General features: G+C 32.6%; 1 protein-coding gene across 1 annotated transcript; it reads left to right on the top strand.

Moving 5' to 3' along the window:
* Nucleotides 1-7225: 7225 nt before the first annotated feature.
* LOC143044320 (neuronal acetylcholine receptor subunit beta-3-like) lies at nucleotides 7226-18544 on the top strand. Its single transcript, XM_076216268.1, has 2 exons — nucleotides 7226-7645; nucleotides 17629-18544. Exons 1-2 carry the CDS (start codon nucleotides 7331-7333, stop codon nucleotides 18520-18522), a joined length of 1209 nt encoding a protein of 402 aa, XP_076072383.1. The 5' UTR covers nucleotides 7226-7330; the 3' UTR covers nucleotides 18523-18544.
* The last annotated feature ends 4375 nt before the right edge of the window (nucleotides 18545-22919 follow it).

Below are 22919 nucleotides of genomic sequence, written 5' to 3'. Positions count from 1 at the left end.
TTTTAAGATTTTTGAAAGTCAAAATTTCAAGATTTTTGAAAGTCAAAATTTCAAGATTTTTGAAAGTCAAATTTTCAAGATTAGAAAAGTCAAAATTTCAAGATTAGAAAAGTCAAAATTTCGAGTTGAAGTCTTCCGTACTAATCGTATATGCTTAAAGAATACACAAACTTTTGCAATATCGTTGGAAAAAAAGCTATTGACCGTTTTACAAGATTTTTGAAATGTAACTGAGTTTGAAATGTCATATAAGTAATAAATAACACATTTGAATGAATCGTTAAAATCCATAACATAAAGTGCTAAAATGAACGTTTAAAATATTGTTTTCTTAATAAATATTCATAATGGTTATAATTTTTTGAAATATGGTATCGTGTCAACGAAGCTGACCTAGGAATGGGACGTGTCTTAAGATGATATCAGGACACGTCTTAGTCCTAATTCAGGTAAGCGAAGGTCTCCTAAAATAATAAGATATGTCTTAAATTTGGTTCTTTTTGGTTAGGATAAAAACACTGGACACTTTTAATTTGCAAAATACTCATTTGCAAATCCGTCGCCGCCTCAAATAAGAGCTACAGAGTCGTGTATATAACCAAAATGTGCGGAATTACATGGGATTCAATAATTTAATTGGTTTTCTACTGTGACTGTTATATTTATTTTGCTATTTGATTTATAAAAACATGGGATTTTCAATATCCCATGGGATTGACCATTATCCCATGTGATTTGGGTTAAATCCCATGGATATTTTTTGGTCCCATGGGATAATTGTAGTCCCATGGGATAAAAAAATCCCATGGGACTTTAATTATCCCATGGGATTTTTAACATCGTTCCTTCTTTCAATTGATAATTACATTGTTGCATTTACATGATCAAGTTCTTGTGCATCTATGATCGTGATGGTATGACGCCTTCTTGTTTATGTATATATATATATTTATCGTTCTTGGGTCCCTTTATAATGTTGTATGCAAGCGGGCACCATTTGTGTTCATGGGGAGACATTCTCCATTTGTTTCTTTTAATTTGCATATATATTAGATTGTAATGGAATTTGTATGTGATAACATATATCTATATTTTCTTGGATAAACTAATGTACACCAGGCCCTTTGTAACACTCGGTTACTCTGATCAAACAAATATCAGGTAATACACAGGACAGAATTTTAACTAACTATTGATGAAATAATTAAAATGCATCAGAATTATTTTTAATTGATGATTAAAATATTTTTTTTTCCAGGATTCTTTTAGAACTGATGGTACATCCCACATCAATCGTCCTATGTACAGACGACAGCAGTCATCAGAGATGAGAGATCAAATGCAAATACAAGAATATGCATCGTCCCCACTTGCAGAAAGAAGATTTAGAACATTTTAGGCTAATTTTATTTATATGCATTCTGCCTGTTTACTGAGTGTAGATTCAGAACATTATAGTCTGTGAGTTTGTATCCCAACAGTTTCTTGAAAGGATGATCAGGATATTTTAGGCTGAATTATATCATTTGTTGTAGTCAGCTCTTTTTCTGAAAGAACTTTCTGAAAATTCTTATAGTAAAATTATAATATGTATACTGTTATCATCCCTCTATGTTAACAAAAAAAGATGTCAAAACATTTTAGAATAAATTTTCTAGTCATTTTAGGCTAAATCATAATATCTGCATTCTGCATGTTCTGTAAGCATCTTCATATTTTTATAAAAGAATTTTCAAACATTTCGGCTAAATCTTAATATATATATATATATGCCTTCTACCAGTTTTATGAATGAATTTTCAAACATTTTGGCTAAATCATAATATATGTCTTCTACTGGTTTTATGAAAGAATTTCAAACATTTCAGCTAAATCATAATATATGCCTGATCGGTTTTATGAATGAATTTTCAGGCCACTTAATGAAAGAAGATTCAGAACTCTTTATGCAATATATTCACTACAAGGAGATACTGTTGTTGTTTTGGTTTTTTTAAAGCAATTATGCCTTCTGTCAGCTTTCAAGAAAAGATGTAGATCAATTAGGTTAAGATATACAGCATGTTGGACAGAAGAGCAATCATTTTTCAGGTTTATTGGTTTTTTATGATATTTACTTGCAGGCAAAAAAAGTATGTCAAAATATTTACCAATTCTATGATGAGTTTTGAAGATATAAACATTTCGTTTATAAATTACATATACAGAAGATTTCTTTTGTGGGTCAGAATATATTTCCATATTCAATTTGTATCTTTATTGAAATGGAAATTGAATATTTTTGTTCTTTGAAAATCGAAAGAGAAAATGGTCTTTAAACAAAACTTTACAATTAAACAGAAAATTGATGATGGTATTAAGATTTAATTGAATACAGATTTCCATTAATTTCCAGGATTAAAATCAACTCTTTCAGGAAATTTGCATCAACGATCCTCATTATTTGTCCTTGCAAGATTAAAATCTAGTAAAGATAATTGTTTTTCTGTTTTTGATGACAAGTGGAATTGAATTTCATTCTAATCTACAAACATCAAGTAAAAGAGGTATTGTTCTTTTTGATTTATATAGTAGTTCAATTTTTTTAGAAAGAATAAGCAATTTAAAACAATATTTAAAATTTTATTATAGGAAACTCACCCAAACTGCTTTGAAAGAATTTGTTCAATTAAAAATAGCTATATAGACACATATCGGTTTCTAAGAACGATCCTAGGATTATTCTAAAAGTTACGATGTCCTGAAGAAAAAATACAAATGACATCAGCAAAATACTAAAAACTTTATACAACATTAAGGTGGTACCCAACACTTTCACCAAAATTCATTTGGCTCGTTTAATTTTCATAAAATTTTGTCAAATTATTTACTCTGACCCTTTAACAAAAATATAAAAATTCAAAATATTTTTTAAGCGATTAATATTTTTGGTCCCATTGTTTACTTTTTCTGTAAATCCCTTTCATATTCTCATAAATGGTTTGCCAAGCATAGCCTCATACATATACATGGCAATTAAAACAGAAAAGAGGGAGAAGAAAATATGACATTCAGTTTCATAACAAAGGAGTAGAGGCATTAAGGCCTAGTTTTGGCCCAAGAAAATAAAATGTTTTGATAAGCATTTCAAATTGGCACATAATGTTTAGAAATGCATCGGGTCAAGAAATATACATGTAAATGAAAAACTTAAAGATTTTTATTTGATGACGTAACAATTACGTCATAACATGTACTGTTTTCACAAAATCGATGAAAAACTACAGAATTTATGCAGTTTTCTATCTTTAATTTCAAACTAGTACTGTATTAATAAACATATCTCAACGCGAAGATGAAAAAAGTGTCAGACTATATTAACCGGCTTCATGTTTTATCTGAAAACCACAATTATGGAGAACAATTTACTTTATGGACGCTCCGAAATGAATGTAAACCTGAGCTTATGCGACAAATGGCCTTCGGTAAATGGCCAGAGACAGTGGCGGAAGCAGAAAATCGATTGCGTTCAGTAGAAGCGACATCAAAATGTCTACAAGAGGAAGACTTAAGGTGGCACGGTTGTATTTCCTGGCCCATAAGGGATAATGATAGCCTTTTTAGAATTTTCACCACTTTCTAACACTGCAAAAAATTCTACATTTACAGTTAACTGAAGTACTTTCATTTTACTATTCAGAAATGAATTTGAATATGTATCATGACCGTTTACTTTTTTTGCTATTTTTAAAAAGCTAAGGCCACTAGTACTTTTAGGTCTTTTATGGTGCAGTGAATAAAAAATTTTAAAAAATTCTCAAAAATTCATTTTCATCTGTATGTAAAATTATTTCATATTTTTCTACACCTGATTCATCCCTCAGTTTGGGAAAGTATGTTCAGTTGATACTGTATTTTTGAGCAACCTAAATTCTGGAATGCAAATACTACCGTGCCACCCAGAAAAGAATGCCGGATAATATCGTTTCAAAACTGCAACCGGAAATGGAGAAGATGCTACAACAAATTAGTGCAGATTTTTATTATGCAAATTTGCATAAGAAAGTAACACTTAAAAAGGCATCTCTTCTTGCAACTGGAGCAAGCGGAGCATCTTTAAGAGGAATAGGAACAATTGAAGTCCCTATAGAAATAGGTCGTTTAACCATGCAACAAACATTTCATATTTTTGAAAAATTTTCACATTCTATAATTCTGGGTTTAGATTTTTTAGACAACCAGAAGACAAGGCTTAATTTTGATGACAAAACTCTTGTCCTACAGTCTGATATTACTGAAGTTCTCCTTACTAATGGTGATAATTATGACAATAGTATATGCTTTAATTCTCTAGTTAACGATGAAGTAATTCCCAGTAGGTCAGAAGTCATTATCCCCGTTCAAACTGTTGACAAAAGTATAAAATCTAAAACAGGTATTATTGAACCGAACCCAGAATATGGTCAACAGAATATTGTAGGTGCCACATGTCTTGTACAAATAAGAAACAATAAATAATTTCTACAAGTTCTTAATCCTACAAATGCCAAAGTACGATTATCGAAACATACAAAAATAGGAAAGTTCAGTGAAATTGTAGAGAACTCGATTTCAAGTGAAATCACCGATGACACAATAGAAATAAATTCAATAGATAAGGGTACACAAAATAAAAATAATGAAGCAAAGTACATCGAAATAGCTTAAAGTTTAAATTTCAATTTTTCTGACTCTGATTTAACAACAGAACAAAAACAAAAACTAATGGTGATGTTAAGTACAAATAGGGACGTTTTTGCTATAATTTTATCCGAACTTGGTTGTACAGATCTCCATCATCACCGTATTGAAACAGGAGATGCGCCACCTGTAAGACAAAGGTTCTACAGGCAATCACCAGCCGTTAAAGGAGAAGCCAACAATCATGTAGAAGAGATGTTAAAATACGATATTATAGAACCGTCACAAAGTGAATGGGCGAGTCCCATTTGTTTAGTCCAAAAGAAGAGTCCAAAGTCAGCATCGTCAACACACAACACTCCCCAGTATAAGTTTTGCGTTGATTTTCGTCCCCTGAATACTTTGACGAGTAAAAAAAGTGCACCCAATTGTTCAAATGGACGATATTGTTGATATGTTAGGCGAGGCGAAGGCGAAATTCTATAGTTCCGTCGATATGTTAAATGGATTCCATCAAATAAAGTTAGATCCGGAGACTAAACATAAAACCTCATTCACATGTCACAAAGGAGTCTTCGAATTCAACCGACTACCATTCGGCCTTTCTAACAGTCCACATAAATTTCAGCTTGTAATGTCCGAAGCCCTACGCGGTATTAATTGGAAAAATGCACTAGTCTACATGGATGGTGTACTCGTTTTTTCAAGAACGTTTGAAGAGCATCTGCAACACCTTACGATTCTATTTCAAAAGCTACGGGAAACCAATCTAAAACTTAAACCAACAAAATGTACTTTCGCTGCAAAAGATGTAAAGTTTTTAGGCCACGTTTTATCAAAAGATGGAATTGCTGTTGACACAACCAAGACAGATGCAGTAAAAACATTTCCAGTTCGCCAAAATACAACAGATGTCAGAGCATTTTAGGACTGATAATTACTACAGGAAGTTCGTTAAAGGTTTTCCTAAAATTGCTAACCCGTTACACAGACAGCTTGTGAAAGGAGCTAAATTTAATTGGGACAAGAGCTGCCAACAGTCTTTCGAGGAGATAAAGAAACTTTTAATATCATCTCTAATTATCGCGTTTCCAGACTTTTCAAAAGATTTTATACTCTACACGGACGCTTCACAGATCGCTATTGGTTACATACTTGGACAAAAAGATCATAAAGGCAGAGAACAAACTCAAATATTCCCACACAATTATCTTTGGTTTAAAATGTATGTTTCTACTAATCCGATGATGGACTTCGTATCTACGTGTCAAAGACAGCTTTTAGCAGATTATCTGAACAATGGACAATAATTGCCTAATCCGTTGTTACATGTATTTCTAAATTATTCTGTTTTATATACTTCTTAAAAATAATTTATATTCAGTTTTGGATAGGTTCTTAAACCGTAAACACCGGACTCAATATTGTAACATCGTTTATATTCTTGTTGGATCGTTTATTAAATTGTTAAACTTTATACCGACTTGAATCTTCATTTTAATACCCAGCAAATAGTCTGGCTATATATAATATGATGAAAATACAAGGAAAATCACGAAATTTAACATAATATGCAAATTAAGTCATGATTTATTGCCATGGTAACTTGTTCGATGTCAAATTTGTTTTGTTTTTCTTAGTTTCTTATACCTTTTTTAGTTATTTAAGAATATGTATGATAAATTATAAATTTGCAGTAATATTTGGGCCAAATAAGGGCCTTATTGCCCCTAATCCTTTTGTGTGAAAAACGTGTGTTTTTGAATTGAGCCACGAAAAGACAGTTTCTAGAGAATAAAATATTCACAAGAAATTATAATGTGAAAATTTTGTTACGAAGTCATATTCCATATATTGATACCATCATTCTCGGTACTAAACAATCATTTATACATATTCGTTTATAACACAAATTTTAGTATCTTTCCTGATCAAAATATTTCACCTATTAAATATTAGGACTGTTCAAAACAACTTGTATATGTACTTTATATCAAATCTTTTGAAAACAGACATTACATACAAAGGTATTTTTTTACCCACTCATTGACAAGTTGTCAGAAATCACGTACATGTATGTTGAAGCTAAGGTTAATTCACGGCCAGTTATAAGAAGTAAAAGCAAGCTTTTGTAATCAAATTTTGGTAAAGATAAACAGATCTAGCAGTAAAAAACGTTTTGTTAAAGCTAACATTTGGGCTGTTCACTAGACGAATTATATATGTTACAGTAAACAGGTGAAATTAGAAATTACATGTCATAACTAAAATTTAGGACTTACATGTATTTCCTGATGCACTTTTTTAAACAAGTAATTCCGTAACTACATGTACCCAGTTATTACCAGCAATTACTTATTTTAAAATGAGTTTTTACATGTAATAATGCTTATCAGAACAAAACCATTGGTCTTTACTGCCTCTTATTTTTTTTAAATTACAATCCCATCTACTGTTAATTCAGAACAACCGTTAAAAAATAAGGTTCAATCCTAAATTCCATGTAGGATAATAAAACCTATCTACAGTAATTAGTATTAATATAATTTCGTTTAAATAATTACAGAATTGATCCATTTTAAATAAGTTGATACATCACAAATCCGATTCATTTGATCAGCATCTTATCTTGACGGTACTCAACACAAATTTTGTAGAGGTTATTGACTAAATGGCAAGTGAAATAAGTATCATTTGTTTATTTTTAACAATAAGCAATGGCTTCTGTCAAACTTCTGACGATGTCAAGAATTTGTTAACGGACTTGTTTGTAACAAACAGTTATAACAAACAAGTGAGACCAGTGGTCAATCAGACTGATGTCACTAATATGTATGTCTCAATGGAACTTGTAAGCATTCATGACATTGATGAAGTTAATGAAAAAATAGTATTTGCTGGTTTCCTAAAAGTTTCTTGGACTGATGAACTTCTAGTGTGGGATAGTGATGCTTTTAACGACATTGAATTCATCAGTGTTCTTCAGGTAAACTTTAAATACGTCTTTTATTCAATGATTTGTTATAGTACATATGTAATTGTTGTTTTCTTTTCTACATAAAAAAATGTCTGTATCAAGTCAGGAATATGACAGCTGTTTTCAATTCGTTTGATGTGTTTTAGGTTTGATTTTGCCATTTGCGTACGGACTTTTCGTTTGAAATTTTCATCGGAGTTCGGTAATGTTTATTACTAGTATTTAACTTTATATCATTGTATATAGGAATAAGAATGCAAAAGGTCATGGTTTTCTCTGACTGTTAATGACGTCTTTACACTAAATCCATTGGATGTTCGATGTGTACTGATTGAAATTTTAATCTAAGATACATGTTTTCTTTTAGTTGGTTTTGGCTTTTGAAATTTTAAATCCGACATATCCTGCATGAGCCTGTCTCAAGTCAGGAGCTTATAGTTTAGTGGTTTTCGTTGGTTCATGTCATGTATGTGTATTCTGCAAATTGTTTTGTTTAAGTTAGGTCGTTTGTGTTCTTGCTTGAATTGTTTGACGTTTTTCATGTCGGGGCCTTTTATAGCCGACTATACGTTATTTTTTTCTCATTGTTGAAGGTTGTACGGTTGCCTTTAATTACGTACAAATATATTTCAATAGTTTGTTATAAAAATAAGTATGATTCAATATGTATTTACCCTTGTGTTCGGTGGGTGCGTTACATTAGTTCTTTTATTTTTCTATCGCTGATCTACAAGGCCTTTGCACATACACAAGAATGAAGATATTAAGGATCTGTCAGACAGTTTCTGAAGTTTTGCAATATGGCTATAAATTAGAATCATCATACTTGTCAATAAATATAAGACAATATTTTTTTTTTTAAATGTCAATATCATTCATGTATCTGAGACACAAATTACTATTTACTGAGCATCTGAATGATTGGTTATTTGATAAATTTAATAAAGTTATAGTACATTTTGACTTACGGATACCAGGGGAAAATGTTGGGCCTTGTTATATATTTACCTTTATGCGCGTTATTTCTCACGAAATATCATGTATACCTTTTTGTAATAAAATCATTACATAAACATATTATACCGCTTTATATACATAAAAAAAGAAAAATATAGTATGATTGGCAATGTACGAAAGCCGAGAAGGCTCATCTATAATTCAGAATTCAGCATTCAGAATCCGGCATTCAGAATTCAGAATTCGGAATTCAGAATTGGGAAATCATTTTTATCAAGTGTTATAACATACATATTGTAATAATTGATATATGTTTTAGTTGTGATATGAAAATTGTATGCCTGTCTTTATGTTAACTACTCCACCTTATATAATTAGTTTATATCTATTTTGTTGTCCATAATATAATCTATAGTGGGGGTTCTTTTCGTCATATCTTTGTGCTTTTGCCGTTTTGGAATCTACCCCTGTAGGTCTCTGGTTCAAAAAGTCCCCCTCATCACCGTCCTAACATACACTCCTGCGTTGTTTTTCAATCCTAGTTTCAAAGTCTATTAACTCCCTCAAAATATGTCCATTACACGATAAATACTACCTATCCCAACCCCCGAATGTATCATGTTCGAAAAAAAGAAGAAGCAAACAACCGTCTAACGTCATATTAATCAGTTCTTCTTCACTATAGATGCGAATCCAGGTGGATATCTTCACTGTAAAACGAAACAGATGCGAATCAGATAAAGATATGTTTTACAGTACTGACCTTATATCAAGCATCACTTTATCGGACTCGTTTCTAAAACTATCCATCTGTATTTTGTTGCAGATTTCATACTCCCAAAGTAATTAACCCTCTTCAAAATTCAACACATTGATGTTGACTCGAATTAATCCGACAAAATTTCCAGCAATTGTTTATAAGACTAAGGTAGCTCTTAAGTCATAATCAAAGGTAATAAAAAGTTTTTGTAACGATGACAAGAGGTGTTGATAATTACAATTGGATCTACTAAACATATGAAAAGAAGAGATGACAAAACAAAACATGAGGCTTTTTTTTTTTTATGCTCACCTTGGTCTATGTGCTGCAGTGCATATTAAACAAAGGACACTGAAGAACTATATAGGCAAGAATATAAAGAATAAAACTGCAAAATGTCCTAAAAATTACCAATCAGGGAAGTAATCAAACAGCAGGTTATCCGATGCGTGTGAAAATTTCAACGGTAGATAGATCTTGATGATTGAGTTTCTGAGATATATGCTTAACTGTTTTTTACCCCCTTTTCCATTTTTAGCCATGGCGGCCATCTTGGTTGATGGGCGAGGTTTTCAGATACATTTTGCTAAACAACCTTCCCTGATGATGGTTCAGGCTATGTTTTGTTTAATTTGGCCCTTAAGTTTCTGAGGATTAGAATTTTGTAAAAGATTACAAAAGTGCACAAAAAATTGCAAAAAAAATGACTTCAAAGGGCAATAATCCTTATGGGATCAATTAATAAGAATGTGTATCTCCAAGGAACTGAGACAAATATCCAGCAAATATCCAACATGGGGCGAATAATTGGAATAAAAACGGACAAATACAAGTAATATGGAGAATGGAGTTGGTCATTTTAGAAAAGTTATGGCAGATGCATTGTCGGTAAAATGAGCTGTCGGAATAATGAGCTGTCGGGAGTAATGGGTTGTCGGAATAATTGGATGTCGGAATAATAGTTGTAGGACTAACGCGACGTCACCTTGCCGGCTCCTATTAGGCAAAATATAATGCAAGGTTGAACAGATGTTTTAAAGTTAAAAAATCGTTTTTGAGTTATATTGTCCGAAGTGTGGACGACGGACGGATGGACAACGGTTATACAACAATACCGTAATAGTGTTTTTTTAAACGCACATATACAAATATTTGATCCTTTAAAATCTAATTTCTTCAATTTCTTCAGCTATTTCAATTTCAACTATTGAAATCTATTATCGTTTTTGTGGAATCTAAATTTTACATTTTTGAAGATATTTTTAAGAAATTCTGATACGTTTACAGATCGTTTGACCGTGCCCTGATCGTTTGACCGTGCCCTGATCACTGTACCGTATAACGCGCACGGATGAGTAACGGATAGCATCTCAATTTGTAAAGCCTCGATCACACCTTACCGGATAGCACGAACGGACGCCTAACGGATGAAAATAAAAGTTGTCCCGGTTGACAAAATTGTTATCCGTTGGGAGTCCGTTGATGTACTGACCGAATAAAACGGACGTGTAACGGATGCATAACGGACACACACCGGATATGCAACGTACGAGAAACGGAAACGTACCGGACAGAACGGATGTCGAATGTACATCCAACGGACGAGTACCGCATAAAACGGACACCTAACGGAAGCGTACCTGATAAAACGGATGAACAATATATACGGTAAAATTAAAGGCGACAATAATAATACATGTACATCGCGTAATTATTCAAAATGTTTAGGTGTAACTGGTTTTAGTTTATTCTTCAAAATACAGCAAAAGCTAGGTCAGTGTCTGACCTGAATAAGAGCTGCTTGATTGTGAAGAATCGCCCTTACTCTAAGGTCGATTATGAATAATAAGAATTCATGAACCTTAAGAAATCTGACATACCAATAATTGGCATTTCTGTCGCGAAATTTTCAATTGGCATTTATCCGTTTCAGATCCGTTCATCATCCGTTTTATCCGTTATACGTTTGTTCGTGTCCGTTCATATCCGTTAAACTCCGTTATTCATCTGGTGTACCCCTTAAGTATATGTTGACGGCCGGTGGAGTCCGTCCTGTCAGGTGGACAATTTGGAGCATGTTAAAAACAAAATTATTTATTACAAAACTTGGCAAACTTTTTCTATATATGTCTCTTTTTTTTTATTAAGTTAAATACAGTCAAGTCAAAATTTAAGATACGTGATGTGGGAAATGAAAATTATCATCGCATGTGTTACTGTATGTCAATCAACTGTTTCAAATAAACATTTCCCGCGCGTGCTCTCCCTACACACTCGTCATAACTAGAACAAATAATAATGGTTATATTTAAAAAGTTATTAACTATTTATTATCAATTATAAGTTCAAAAAAAACCAATCTTTATATACAAGTCTGAGAAATAAATTAAATGTATAATTTGTTTTTATTTTCCCTTTTCTACAGACAATCATTTAAATATATAGCATGATATGTTCAAAGACTGTAATATCTATAATATGTGTTCTGTATTATTTTTGTGTGGGTCTCATTGGTAGATTAGTGAATGCTAATTGAGTCACATTCTTTAAATACAGTAATCATTATTATTATAAGAGCTAACTTTCAACATGTTCAACAGCGACCGACTTCAAATTAGATACAAGATAAAGATAAAGATAAGGAATACACAGGTTATTTACTTGTCAGATTATAGTATTAGAACCTTGAGAATTAGCTGGCTTGAGATAAACATACATAATGAGTTTAATAGTTCTGTAATTGATAGTCTATGATGATCGGTCATTGCTTTCCGTTTGTATAGTGAGTGTCATTTAAAACGCAACAACAAATGGAACATTATTTTGTCTAAAGATTGAAACAATTTATCTCTCATGAAATATATCTGTAGCTATGTAAATAACAGGACTTTATACAAAATATTTGTTCAGGGAAGAATATATTATACCATGGAAGTAATATTTAAACATCCATGATTATACTAAACAAACTAGATGGTCTCGTTGTTAGCATGCTTGTCTGAGTACAGAATGTCGTTAGTTCGAACCTTTGTCCGCTGATCAATCAAAAGACTTTGAAATTGGTATCCAGCTCAACATATCGGACAAACGCAAAGCAGAGTTTATTCATCATTTATTCACATGTTCACATCAGGAATATGCATATAGTTTATTTGCTTCTGTATGTTAAGCAAAATTCATTCACTCACTCGTTAAACTATTATGATCGATCCAAATGAATTAAGAAACATGTGCAATACCCCAGGTTATTATTTTTTTGTTGCTTTTATTATAGTAGATAATGGAGTAACTGTAATAAAAGTTTCAAACTTGTTGTGTTGCATTTTTGAATATACTCAGTATTGTGTAAGTTTGCTTTCACCACACTAAAAATCGTGGGAAATTGATATCGCCTGTCTCAGCAAGATATGTACACGTTCTTATCGCGTCAGTGGAAAGGGGATTGCAAATAAATATAGGATATAATATATCTCTGAACTTTTTTTTCACTATCAAACATCTTTCCGAGAAAACGTTTCACGGAACTAGTAAATTCCCTTCAGAAACATGCGTTTATACGGGTGTTGCTAAACGGCGGAAACGGGAAACGGAACGGAAAGAGAAACGGAAAGGAAAACGGAAAGAAATATTTCTATGGACGGAATATAAGGGGGAAATTGAAAGAACTACGAAAATCAATAACGACTGAATTAACAAAATCACACAACAAATATGTTGATATTTCATCTACATGTAGGTCTGTGTGCATCTAAACAATCATGGGAACTCTCCAACATTATAGACTTGAAAGTTGAATAAACCATGTCAAAAATCACTCTATCTTTACTTTTTAACCCAAAACACAAGAGATGATTAAAAAAGTCGACATTTAAGGGCAATCATTACTTGAAAAAGTCTTCTTACTATAACGAAACTTTGACTTGTATGTAGATCTTATCTTGTTGATCATTTTTGTTTTGAAAGGTTTTAGCAATCTTTTAAATACGGGTTTCAAGATAATTGTCATAAACCAGTCATGAATACCAGCGTAATACCTGAGCAGATATTTATGCATTTGCGCTAATTATCTCAAACATGCATTACCTAAAAGATGATCATAAAGTATGATCCAACATAATGCGTAATCAGATAGATTATTATAATATCATTAATGCTTTTCTTAAATATCCCAGTTACAATTATGTGGCGTCTTTAATGATTGCGCCAAAACATCGTTAAGGACACGTTACAGACATATTAATATTATGTTTTGAAAAAGCGCCATATAAACTGAAATTAAACAATTACAGGAAACCAGATAAAACTCAATGTTGGATTTGTTCATTTTTATGCTTCCGCAAGCAGAGGCGGATTTAGAGGGGGGGCCAAGGGGGCCCGGGCCCCCCCTTTTTGGGAAAAAATTTGGTTGCTTATATAGGGAATCATTGAAGCGTGACTGGAGCGGGCCCCCTCTTAGGTCAGTCAGTGGGCCCCACTTATGAAAATTTCTGGATCCGCCACTGGCAAGCAACTTCCGCAAGCAAAGAGTGTAGTATACTGTGAGTATAGTGAGTGATTTTCTCAATTTTTACATTAAAATAAAGTGTAATCAAATTTCTATTCTACTTCCCTGGTTTCGGCTTACCGGTTGTTGTCCATACACCATTGTCCCATTAGGTTTCTTGTATGTTTTCTTTCCATTGGCATTATACCAGAAAAGATACAACGAAAATCACCAATGCAGAACAACGCAACAAGATACACCACATTAATCATTCTGAGTTAAGGCAATTGAAAAAAAGAAACAAAGAAAAAACGATTAAAATCATTTTTCCAAAACTTGATCACTTCACAATCTATCTATAGAATCGAGGCCAATGTCCATCTTTTTACTAATAGACCGTATGTAGATTTGTTTGTTAATGTTGAGTTACTATCTTATTGACGTTTATCCGACTTTTTTTTTCAAATAAGAACAGTCGAACAGACTACATTGAATTGCATGAACGTGTAGCGGGGTTGCTTCCCCTCCTTAGTACATGTAGAACATACAAAGCCAGTCTTAATCAACTAAGCGAGGGAATCGATTCTTTGGCTCAGTGGGTTAACGCACTGACTATCACGCAGGCGACCGGGGTTCGAATCCCGGTGGCGAAGATATAAATTTGTATAGAGTACATGCTCTCCGGTTACATTTGGCGCTCGACTAAAAAATCCACGATGGTTATCTGGAGTATAGCCAGGGTATGTGTTGTTTAGAGTCATACATACATTAATACATGTATAAAGATATGATGACTCTTGTGGTGGGGGAATAGTGTAGCGGGGTTGCTTCCCCTCCTTAGTACAGGTAGAACATATAAAGCCAGTCTTAATCAACTAAGCGAGGGAATCGATTCTTTGGCTCAGTGGGTTAACGCACTGACTGTCACGCAGGCGACCGGGATTCGAATCCCGGTGGCGACGATATAAATTTGATACATGCTCTCCGGTAACAAACAATGTACGCATGACATTATCAAATATTTAAAAAAAAAAACATAGTCTCATCATCTCTTGCTAATTATTTCAATACTTTATGCTTTAAAATATTTTATTTTAAATGCATTCATCTATTTATCTTTCTTTGTAAACATATGTTATACTATAAAAAAACAAAAGACAACATAGGCCTATGCAGGCGGAAACCCAGTTGAAATAGAACAAAAGAATCGAAGCTCTTTGTTAGACATGTTAGAGAAGGCGATAAATGCTTACTGTAATGTGTACTATAGTAACCAAAATTTTAAAAGTTAATAGAAACAAATAAAACGACAATTTTCTTCTCAATTACGAAGTGTTTTATTGTAAAATCACCATTTGCATAAGTTTTTAATTTATCTATTACATAGTAGTGCAGAACGTTTAGATATCAAGTCGCTGACATGGGTATCTATCAAGTTGAATGTAGAAAATGCATAACCTCCGATTTCAATTTTTTTTACCACGGACGGAGAACATATCAATCTATTAGTTCAGTAATTTTCGTGTCTGCCCTTCCATTATGTGACTCTGAAAAAATTCCAAAAAATGGGTAACAATTGTATCGAAAAGAGAAAATCGAGTGCACCTTTTTATGTTAGGGCGTGTTTGAGGTGTATATTTTGTCTTTAAAACGTACAAATCAAGAGTATTTGATATATTATCTTGCTTCAGATTCTATCATTTTTATATATCAAAGCTCTAGGTTGACTTTATAACATAAAAAAATCACAGTACGAAAAGATGAAATATATGGGTCAAGTGAAATACCTATCTAATGAATCACAAAAACAGAGTAGGTGTGTTCGAATAGCTATATTTTTACTAAAAGTACTTGACGAAAGTCTTTTAGGTTGGATGATGAAAATGAATATCTTCGAAAAAATATTATTTTTTGTGTGTGATAACTAGGGTTTATAATCTTCATGAACTGAAAATTTTTAGTCTTCCCTTGCTCGAAATATTTAATTGGATTTTTTTTAAATGTTTAAAAATTTTCGAAAATTCCACCTGACAACTGATCAGACAATAGTTTTAAGTTGAATCAATGCAGACAAGATCATTAACTGGTGCTCATTAGCTAATAGATACATTTGTCTTTTAAAATACAACTGACGTATAAGGATGGTAATGGTGCTATGTGGATAAATTTATCGGTTTTCAAGAGCAAAATTGGAAGCGCGTCATCCCTACAATGGCTTCCATTCTACGATTGAGAAAATGAACTGGCGTAATGGGGAGATAATTTTGACGAAGTAGATTCTTGACTGTATGTAGATAAAATAACAACAACAAAATGTTTATTCTTTCTTTTTCCGTTTCCGTTCCGTTTTCCGTTTCCACCGTTTAGCAACACCCGCGTTTATACAAGGGCAAATGACAAAAAAGGGATTGTAGTTAGACTCATAGGCATGTAATATAGTGTTGAGAGAGAGCAAGCCCAAAGCTGGAAAAGTGCTAGAATCCGCGCCACCTGTTTGTCGCCTTGCTTTTTCCCATTAAATAATCCCTTCCAAATTATAGATATAAACTATATGGAGGCCCGTATCTACATGTCAAAATACGGATAATTGAGAAAACTTTTTTATAAAGTTTTGCCAGAGAAATTATCTTTCGATCATGAAAAAGCTTTTACTACCTCAGTTTTATGTAATTCTATATTTAATTTTAACGCTAATCGGATTTTCGCTTTTTGTTCGAAATAAGATATTTTCGGGGTTTGATGAACATGCATGTTTTTAGAGAGTAAATAAAGACAAGGAATATAAAAAGCGTAGTGGTGTACATGTATGTTGGGATGGAGGTAAGGGTGGCAGTTATAACCATAGGATTACATGGGTCGATTTAAAACCAGTAAACACACAAAGATGAAATGAAAGCAAACCCTCATATATAGATTATGCCATGGACAAATAAATATAATTTCTTTATAAAAGAAGGAGTGTAGATGATATAAAGACAGGTATTAAATTTTCATATCACAATGAAAACAAAAAGTAACTATTACAATAATAACTAAGTTTATAACATTATAAAACGAATATTTCCGAATTCTGAATTCCGAATGTTGAATTCGGAATTATAGATGAGCCTTCTCGGCTTTCGTAGCAATGTGACAAATCTTCACAAGAGACCAACTGACACAGAAAAGAAAAACTTTAGGTCACCGTACGGCCTTCAACAATGAATAAAGGCCATATCACATAGTCAGCTATAAAAGGCCTCGAAATGACAAATGTAAAACAATTCAAACGAGAAATCTAATAGGCTTACTTATGTACAAAATAATTCAGCCTAAAGTCACTATTAGTTTTCGTAGTTTACTACGCACAAAAAAATAAATATTTAAATTCGAAGTCCTGGCAATCCTTGGTTAATTGTACATTTTAAACATAGATACATTGAATATTTAATTGATAATGATAATATTAAAATATTAAACTAGGGTCTCGGGGGGGGGGGGGGGGGGGTACAAAAATAGGCCATTTTAATGAATACAGATTTGGGGGACACCCAACCCATATAAACGATTTTTTTTAATCTATTTATTTTTAGATTTTTTAATAGACTAGTTTGGCCTTTTATATAAAGGCCTGTATAGTTTTTTTCTCCAAGAATTTAACATTTTCAAGCTGAATATTAAACATTAAATTTGCTATTTTTTAAAAATTGAAATCATTCCTTTTCTTACTGGCGTGTCTGAGTAGATGGCTTAAAGGATGAAGAGATTGGCTACAATATAATGTATGATTATAATCGGCCTCATTTCTTTCAGGATAATATTTGGAAACCAGACTTTGTTTTAAAGAATGGATTTCAGGAGTTTAAAGAATTAGGAGGAAGTTTCTACCACATTTTAGTTGACAGTGACGGTTGGGTAACTTGGTATCCGTACCACGTGTTCGAGAATGAATGCTCCATAGATGTCACCTACTACCCTTTTGATGAACAGACTTGTCATATCCGGTTCGCATTATGGACTTATACAGATGATTTAGTTGTTATCGATGCCGTTAATCCCGATATTGACCTTAGAGGATATCGAGAGAATAGTTTATGGTCAATTATTTCAACTTCGGTTCAGACAGAGTCTGTTTATGACAGTAGCGAGATTATATTCACAATTAATCTACGCCGTAAAGCCACGTATTACATAGTCAGCATTATTACACCTATGATATTCTTGGGAATCCTTAATTCTTTAGTATTCATTATTCCTGCTGATGCTGGTGAAAAAATGTCGTATTCAGTGACTGTTTTCCTGTCTTTTGCAGTATTTTTAACACTGATTAACGACAAACTACCCGTCAATTCAGAAAATACATGTATACTGAGTATTTACATCGTCAGTCAACTTGGATACGGTGTTTTGGTTCTTATCGTTACTTCGTTACAGCTAAGAATACACCACAGAGAAGAGGGACACCAAAAATCGAAAATATTTGCTTATGTTGTAAAATTTGAAAGAAAAATTCGTTGTGCGAAGAGCAATGTGATTTTTGATATTCAAGATAAAGAACGCGTTGATGTCGACGAAATATGTGCAACTGATGAAACTATAAAATGGCGTGATGTGTCTTCTGCTATTGACTTACTAGGTTTTTGGATTTTTTCGGGTACGAATTTTATTGTAACAGTAGTGATTTTCATCTATATGAGTGCATTTTAATTAGGTACATGATTTTAATCGATTCTCCTTAAAGTTGGCTTCATCACATACATTTACAAATTGAAAGCATATCCAACTGAAAAGAACATAATGTACCTTTTATGACGCGACAGTCCGCCATCATTATTCAAGAAATTTTATAGGCTCTTCAATATGTTAAATGTACTTGATTTTTTTCTTTAATCCAACCCATTTTTTACCTTTTGCATCTCTTTTCTTGATTTTCGAATACAATTCTTTCTACACATGTTGGTCCTGACAGATTAAACTGTGATTACTTAAGTTACGTCCCTGATCAATACTAAATGTTGTTCTTTTTCTCGTTGTCACCCGTTAACTCTATTGTAAAATTAGCAATATCTCGTCTATTTCTCATTAATTTTACAAATTATTTAAAAACAAGTAATGATTTGCATCTATATTGTAATACTTGAAACATAGATCTAGCAATGTATACGATTTTTAACAGTTTAAGTGGATTGCAAATTAGGTCCCTGATCAAGTTGAAAAACAAACTTTTTGTCGATATCGGAATTTTCAAAATGGCGGCTGTGTCATTTACAGTTGAGATGAAATATGCTGTTTTCATTATATTTGAATGCCAATGTCTAAGGATTGCATGTTTTGACCATGCTTATTTTTATAGAATCTATTTTCGATGCAATCATATACATTTTTTGTTCAGTCCATAAATTTTTTTATCATCTGTATTTAAATAAAAAAAAAGGCAGATATTGCTATAAAATCTAAGACAAAGATGCATGCAATGACACCAGATAAATTGATAAATTACAAACGCGTAGATACAAGTCTTCATTACGCAATTATAAAATAAAATTGAGAATGGAAACGGGGAATGTTTCAAAGAGACAACAACCCGACCAAAGAGCAGAACATATTCCACGGCCACCAATGTGTCTTGAACATAGTGGGAAAATCCTGAATCTGAAGGTGAGCTTCAGCTGGCCCCTAAACAATAATGTATACAAGTCAGTGAAATTAGACGTCACACTAAACTCTGAAACATCATTGAACCAAAATGAAAAAAAAACCATACAAGTCCAGAGGTTCCTGACTTGAGACATGTGCAAACATGCAGTGGGGTTAAACATGTTTGTGAGATCTTAACCACCCCCTATACTACTAGGCAATGTGGAATAAACAAACACACAGCCATACGCACAGTAAAAATGGGTAAAAGTACATTCTGATGTTAGATTAGATAATAGAAGGCGCACAGTAAAAATGGGTAAAAGTACATTCTGATGTTAGATTAGATAATAGAAGACGCACAGTAAAAATGGGTAAAAGTACATTCTGATGTTAGATTAGATAATAGAAGACGCGCAGTAAAAATCGGTAAAAGTACATTCTGATGTTAGATTAGATAATAGAATAAACTAATCAAAATGACAATATGTATTAACAAAGTTTACTGACATGCCAGCTCTGTATTAACAAAGGACTGCTAGCAGTTTACTGACATGCCAGCTCTGTATTAACAAAGGACTGCTAGCAGTTTACTGACATGCCAGCTCTGTATTAACAAAGGACTGCTAGCAGTTTACTGACATGCCAGCTCTGTATTAACAAAGGACTGCTAGCAGTTTACTGACATGCCAGCTCCAGACTTCAATTCAACTGATTGAAAGAATATACAGATAATATACTGGAAACGTATGCTAACCCAAATTTTCAATACCTGTTATAATCATCCCATGTACAAAGTTATCTCCAGAGTTGAAAAGTTACATAAGACGTATTTTGCCCTGGGAAAAAAATCTATAACATCTCTAAGGAAATTTCATAACAATAATATTGAAAAACTATGATTAAATATTTATATTTGCAGCTTGTTGGTGATTTAACATAATTATTTTTGATAGATATATCAATAGTAAAATGCATCGATTCTGTTTTACTTTCTGTGTGTTAAATTTTTTCTTTTGATTAAAAAACAATTATGCCTGATGTAATTGAGTTTACACAATATTGTTTTATGTACAGATTTCCCATGGCAAACTTATCAATCGAAATCTACGAATTAAACATCGTATAAATTATACACTTGATAATCTCCTACCTATATTTAAAAACAATGGTAGGCATCAATTATTATGTAAACTGGTCAAATACCAATTAGTAAATTACATGATATTTTCAAGGAGTGTGACACAATCTCTTTCTTCAGCCCTCTCTATGAATATGCGCGTATAATTACAGCATTTTGCCACTGAGCGTATCGATAAACCTGAAGATAATAAACGGCATTTCCTGAAAATTAAATATCTTAACAAAGGTATTTTTTATCAACTTTATCAACTTATCGAGTAAACATTGGTGTAAACGGGAAAAATGTGATAAAAAATCTCTTGATTCTTATTTAAATAAATGTATGAATGTTGTGGATATTCGAATATCACATTTTAAAAATAATTCAGAAATAAATAAAAGAGTACATAATACGCCTATTTTTAGAATAAGAAATAAACTTCAAGAACTTTCAAAGCGGTTTGTGTTTGTACCGGCCGACAAGGCAGCCAACAATGTGTCGGTGGTTTGCCGTAATTACTTTACGGACGTTTTAAGAATGAAATTTTAAATTCATCTAAATTCAAGTCCATACGCTCCACAGAAAGTTATATAGTAAACCATATCATAACCACATCACAGCTTAAGGCCTCCTCTGAACATTTGAAGGTCCCTACTATCTATATGTCACCTAAACTACACAAAAAAACAGTAAAATATCGTTTCATCTCGGCCTCTAGTAAGTGTAATACAACTATCCTTTCAGTGCTTTTAACTAGTTTCATTACTACTATCAAAAAACTTATCATTAACTTTTGTAACAAGATATATGAAAATAGTGAAAGAACTATTTTTGGAGTGTAAAACATTCTTTGGATGTTTTGGATAAATAACGTGCTTTTGATGGTCCTTTTGATTCTGTTGACAGTTTTGACCTTTCAACTCTTTACACTACACTTCTACACAATCTTATAAAAAAAGTTTTCCTGATTAATTAAATGATCGTTTGGTAAATCTGAATGCAAATATGTTTGCTGCAACTCATTTAAATCCCTCTTCTCTAATGCGAAAGGTAAATATGCTAGATATACTTACTGCAGGTGTGATGAGAGGATTGAAACTTTATTTTCTCCTTGATAATGTTTATTTACGTTTCGGCAACAAAGTTTATCGACAGGTTGTAAATATTCCCGTGGGCACTAATTGCGCCCCTTTAATAGCAGACTTGTTTTTGTACTTTTATGAATCACAATTTTTTACCTAACTCAGTAGAGACCCGTCTAAGTTGCATTTAATTGATACATTCACCAATTTATTACTATTTTCGTTAAATAAGCAAGAATTTTCTAAATATACTGCCGAAATTTACCCAAAGGAACTATCTTAAATAAATAAATGTAAACGGTAATAACTGTCCTTTCTTAGATGATATTTCAGTTTTACACGAGAAACTTCACACTAAACTTTACGACAAAAGGGACGATTTTTCGTTCCCTATTGTTAATTTTCCTTTTTTAGATGGTATGTTCCTTTTGTACCATCTTACGGTGTGATATATCACAACTCGTTCGCTGTGTCCGTGTCTGTTGAGACGTTTTAGATTTTAATGAACGTAATCTATGTATTACTGGTAAATTATTTAGTCAGGGATTTCGTTACCACAAATTACTTAAAACTTTTACTAAATGCATCAATAGATTAAAAAGATTTGGTTTTGAAGTTGGGTTGTACCTGTAGAAAACTTATTTCAAACGGGATAGCCCATCTTCATTTTTACGGAGATGTTGTTAACCGTGCCCGGAAATTTAGAATCCTGGTAAATTTATCGATCCTAAAAAAAAAAGGTTACTAATTCAACACCGAAACTAGATCTTTGAATATTGTTTTTTTTTTGGTATTAATATAGATTTTGTTATCAGTAAATTAAAAGCAAACTAAATATTATTGTTATACATTTGCTTTGGACTAGCTGTCAGTTACTGCGAGTACTCAGATCTGTACTTAGTGTCTCTTTGTTGTGAGGATGTACAAATACCCGGCCAGGTCCACTTGTGTTTTTGTTAGATGTATTTCTGTTTATATCCATCTGATGATTTAAGCCTTTTTCATCTGATTTTAATTGTTCGTTCTTATGTTGTACCGTTACACCAGTGTCCCATTTTGAGGGAGGGTTGGGATCCCACTAAAAAAAGCAACAGTAGTATACAGCTGTTCGAAATTCAAAAATCGATTGAGAGAAAAACAAATCCGGGTTACAAATTAAAACGAAGGGAAACACATCAACTATAAGAGGAGAACAACGACACAACAGAAACACTAAAATGCAACACACACAGAAACGAACTATAAGATAACAATAGCCATTT

This window comes from Mytilus galloprovincialis, chromosome 9 (genome assembly GCF_965363235.1).
Source record: "Mytilus galloprovincialis chromosome 9, xbMytGall1.hap1.1, whole genome shotgun sequence".
Classification (NCBI taxonomy): Eukaryota; Metazoa; Mollusca; class Bivalvia; order Mytilida; family Mytilidae; genus Mytilus; species Mytilus galloprovincialis.
This window is presented reverse-complemented; position numbering and strand designations above follow the sequence as displayed.

Bases quoted from the DNA above. Each gene is read 5' to 3' on its own strand.
- LOC143044320 (XM_076216268.1), top strand. From the start codon at position 7,331: ATGGCAAGTGAAATAAGTATCATTTGTTTATTTTTAACAATAAGCAAT. The intron at 7,646-17,628 runs GTAAACTTTAAA...CATTTCTTTCAG, and splicing joins AATTCATCAGTGTTCTTCAG to GATAATATTTGGAAACCAGA.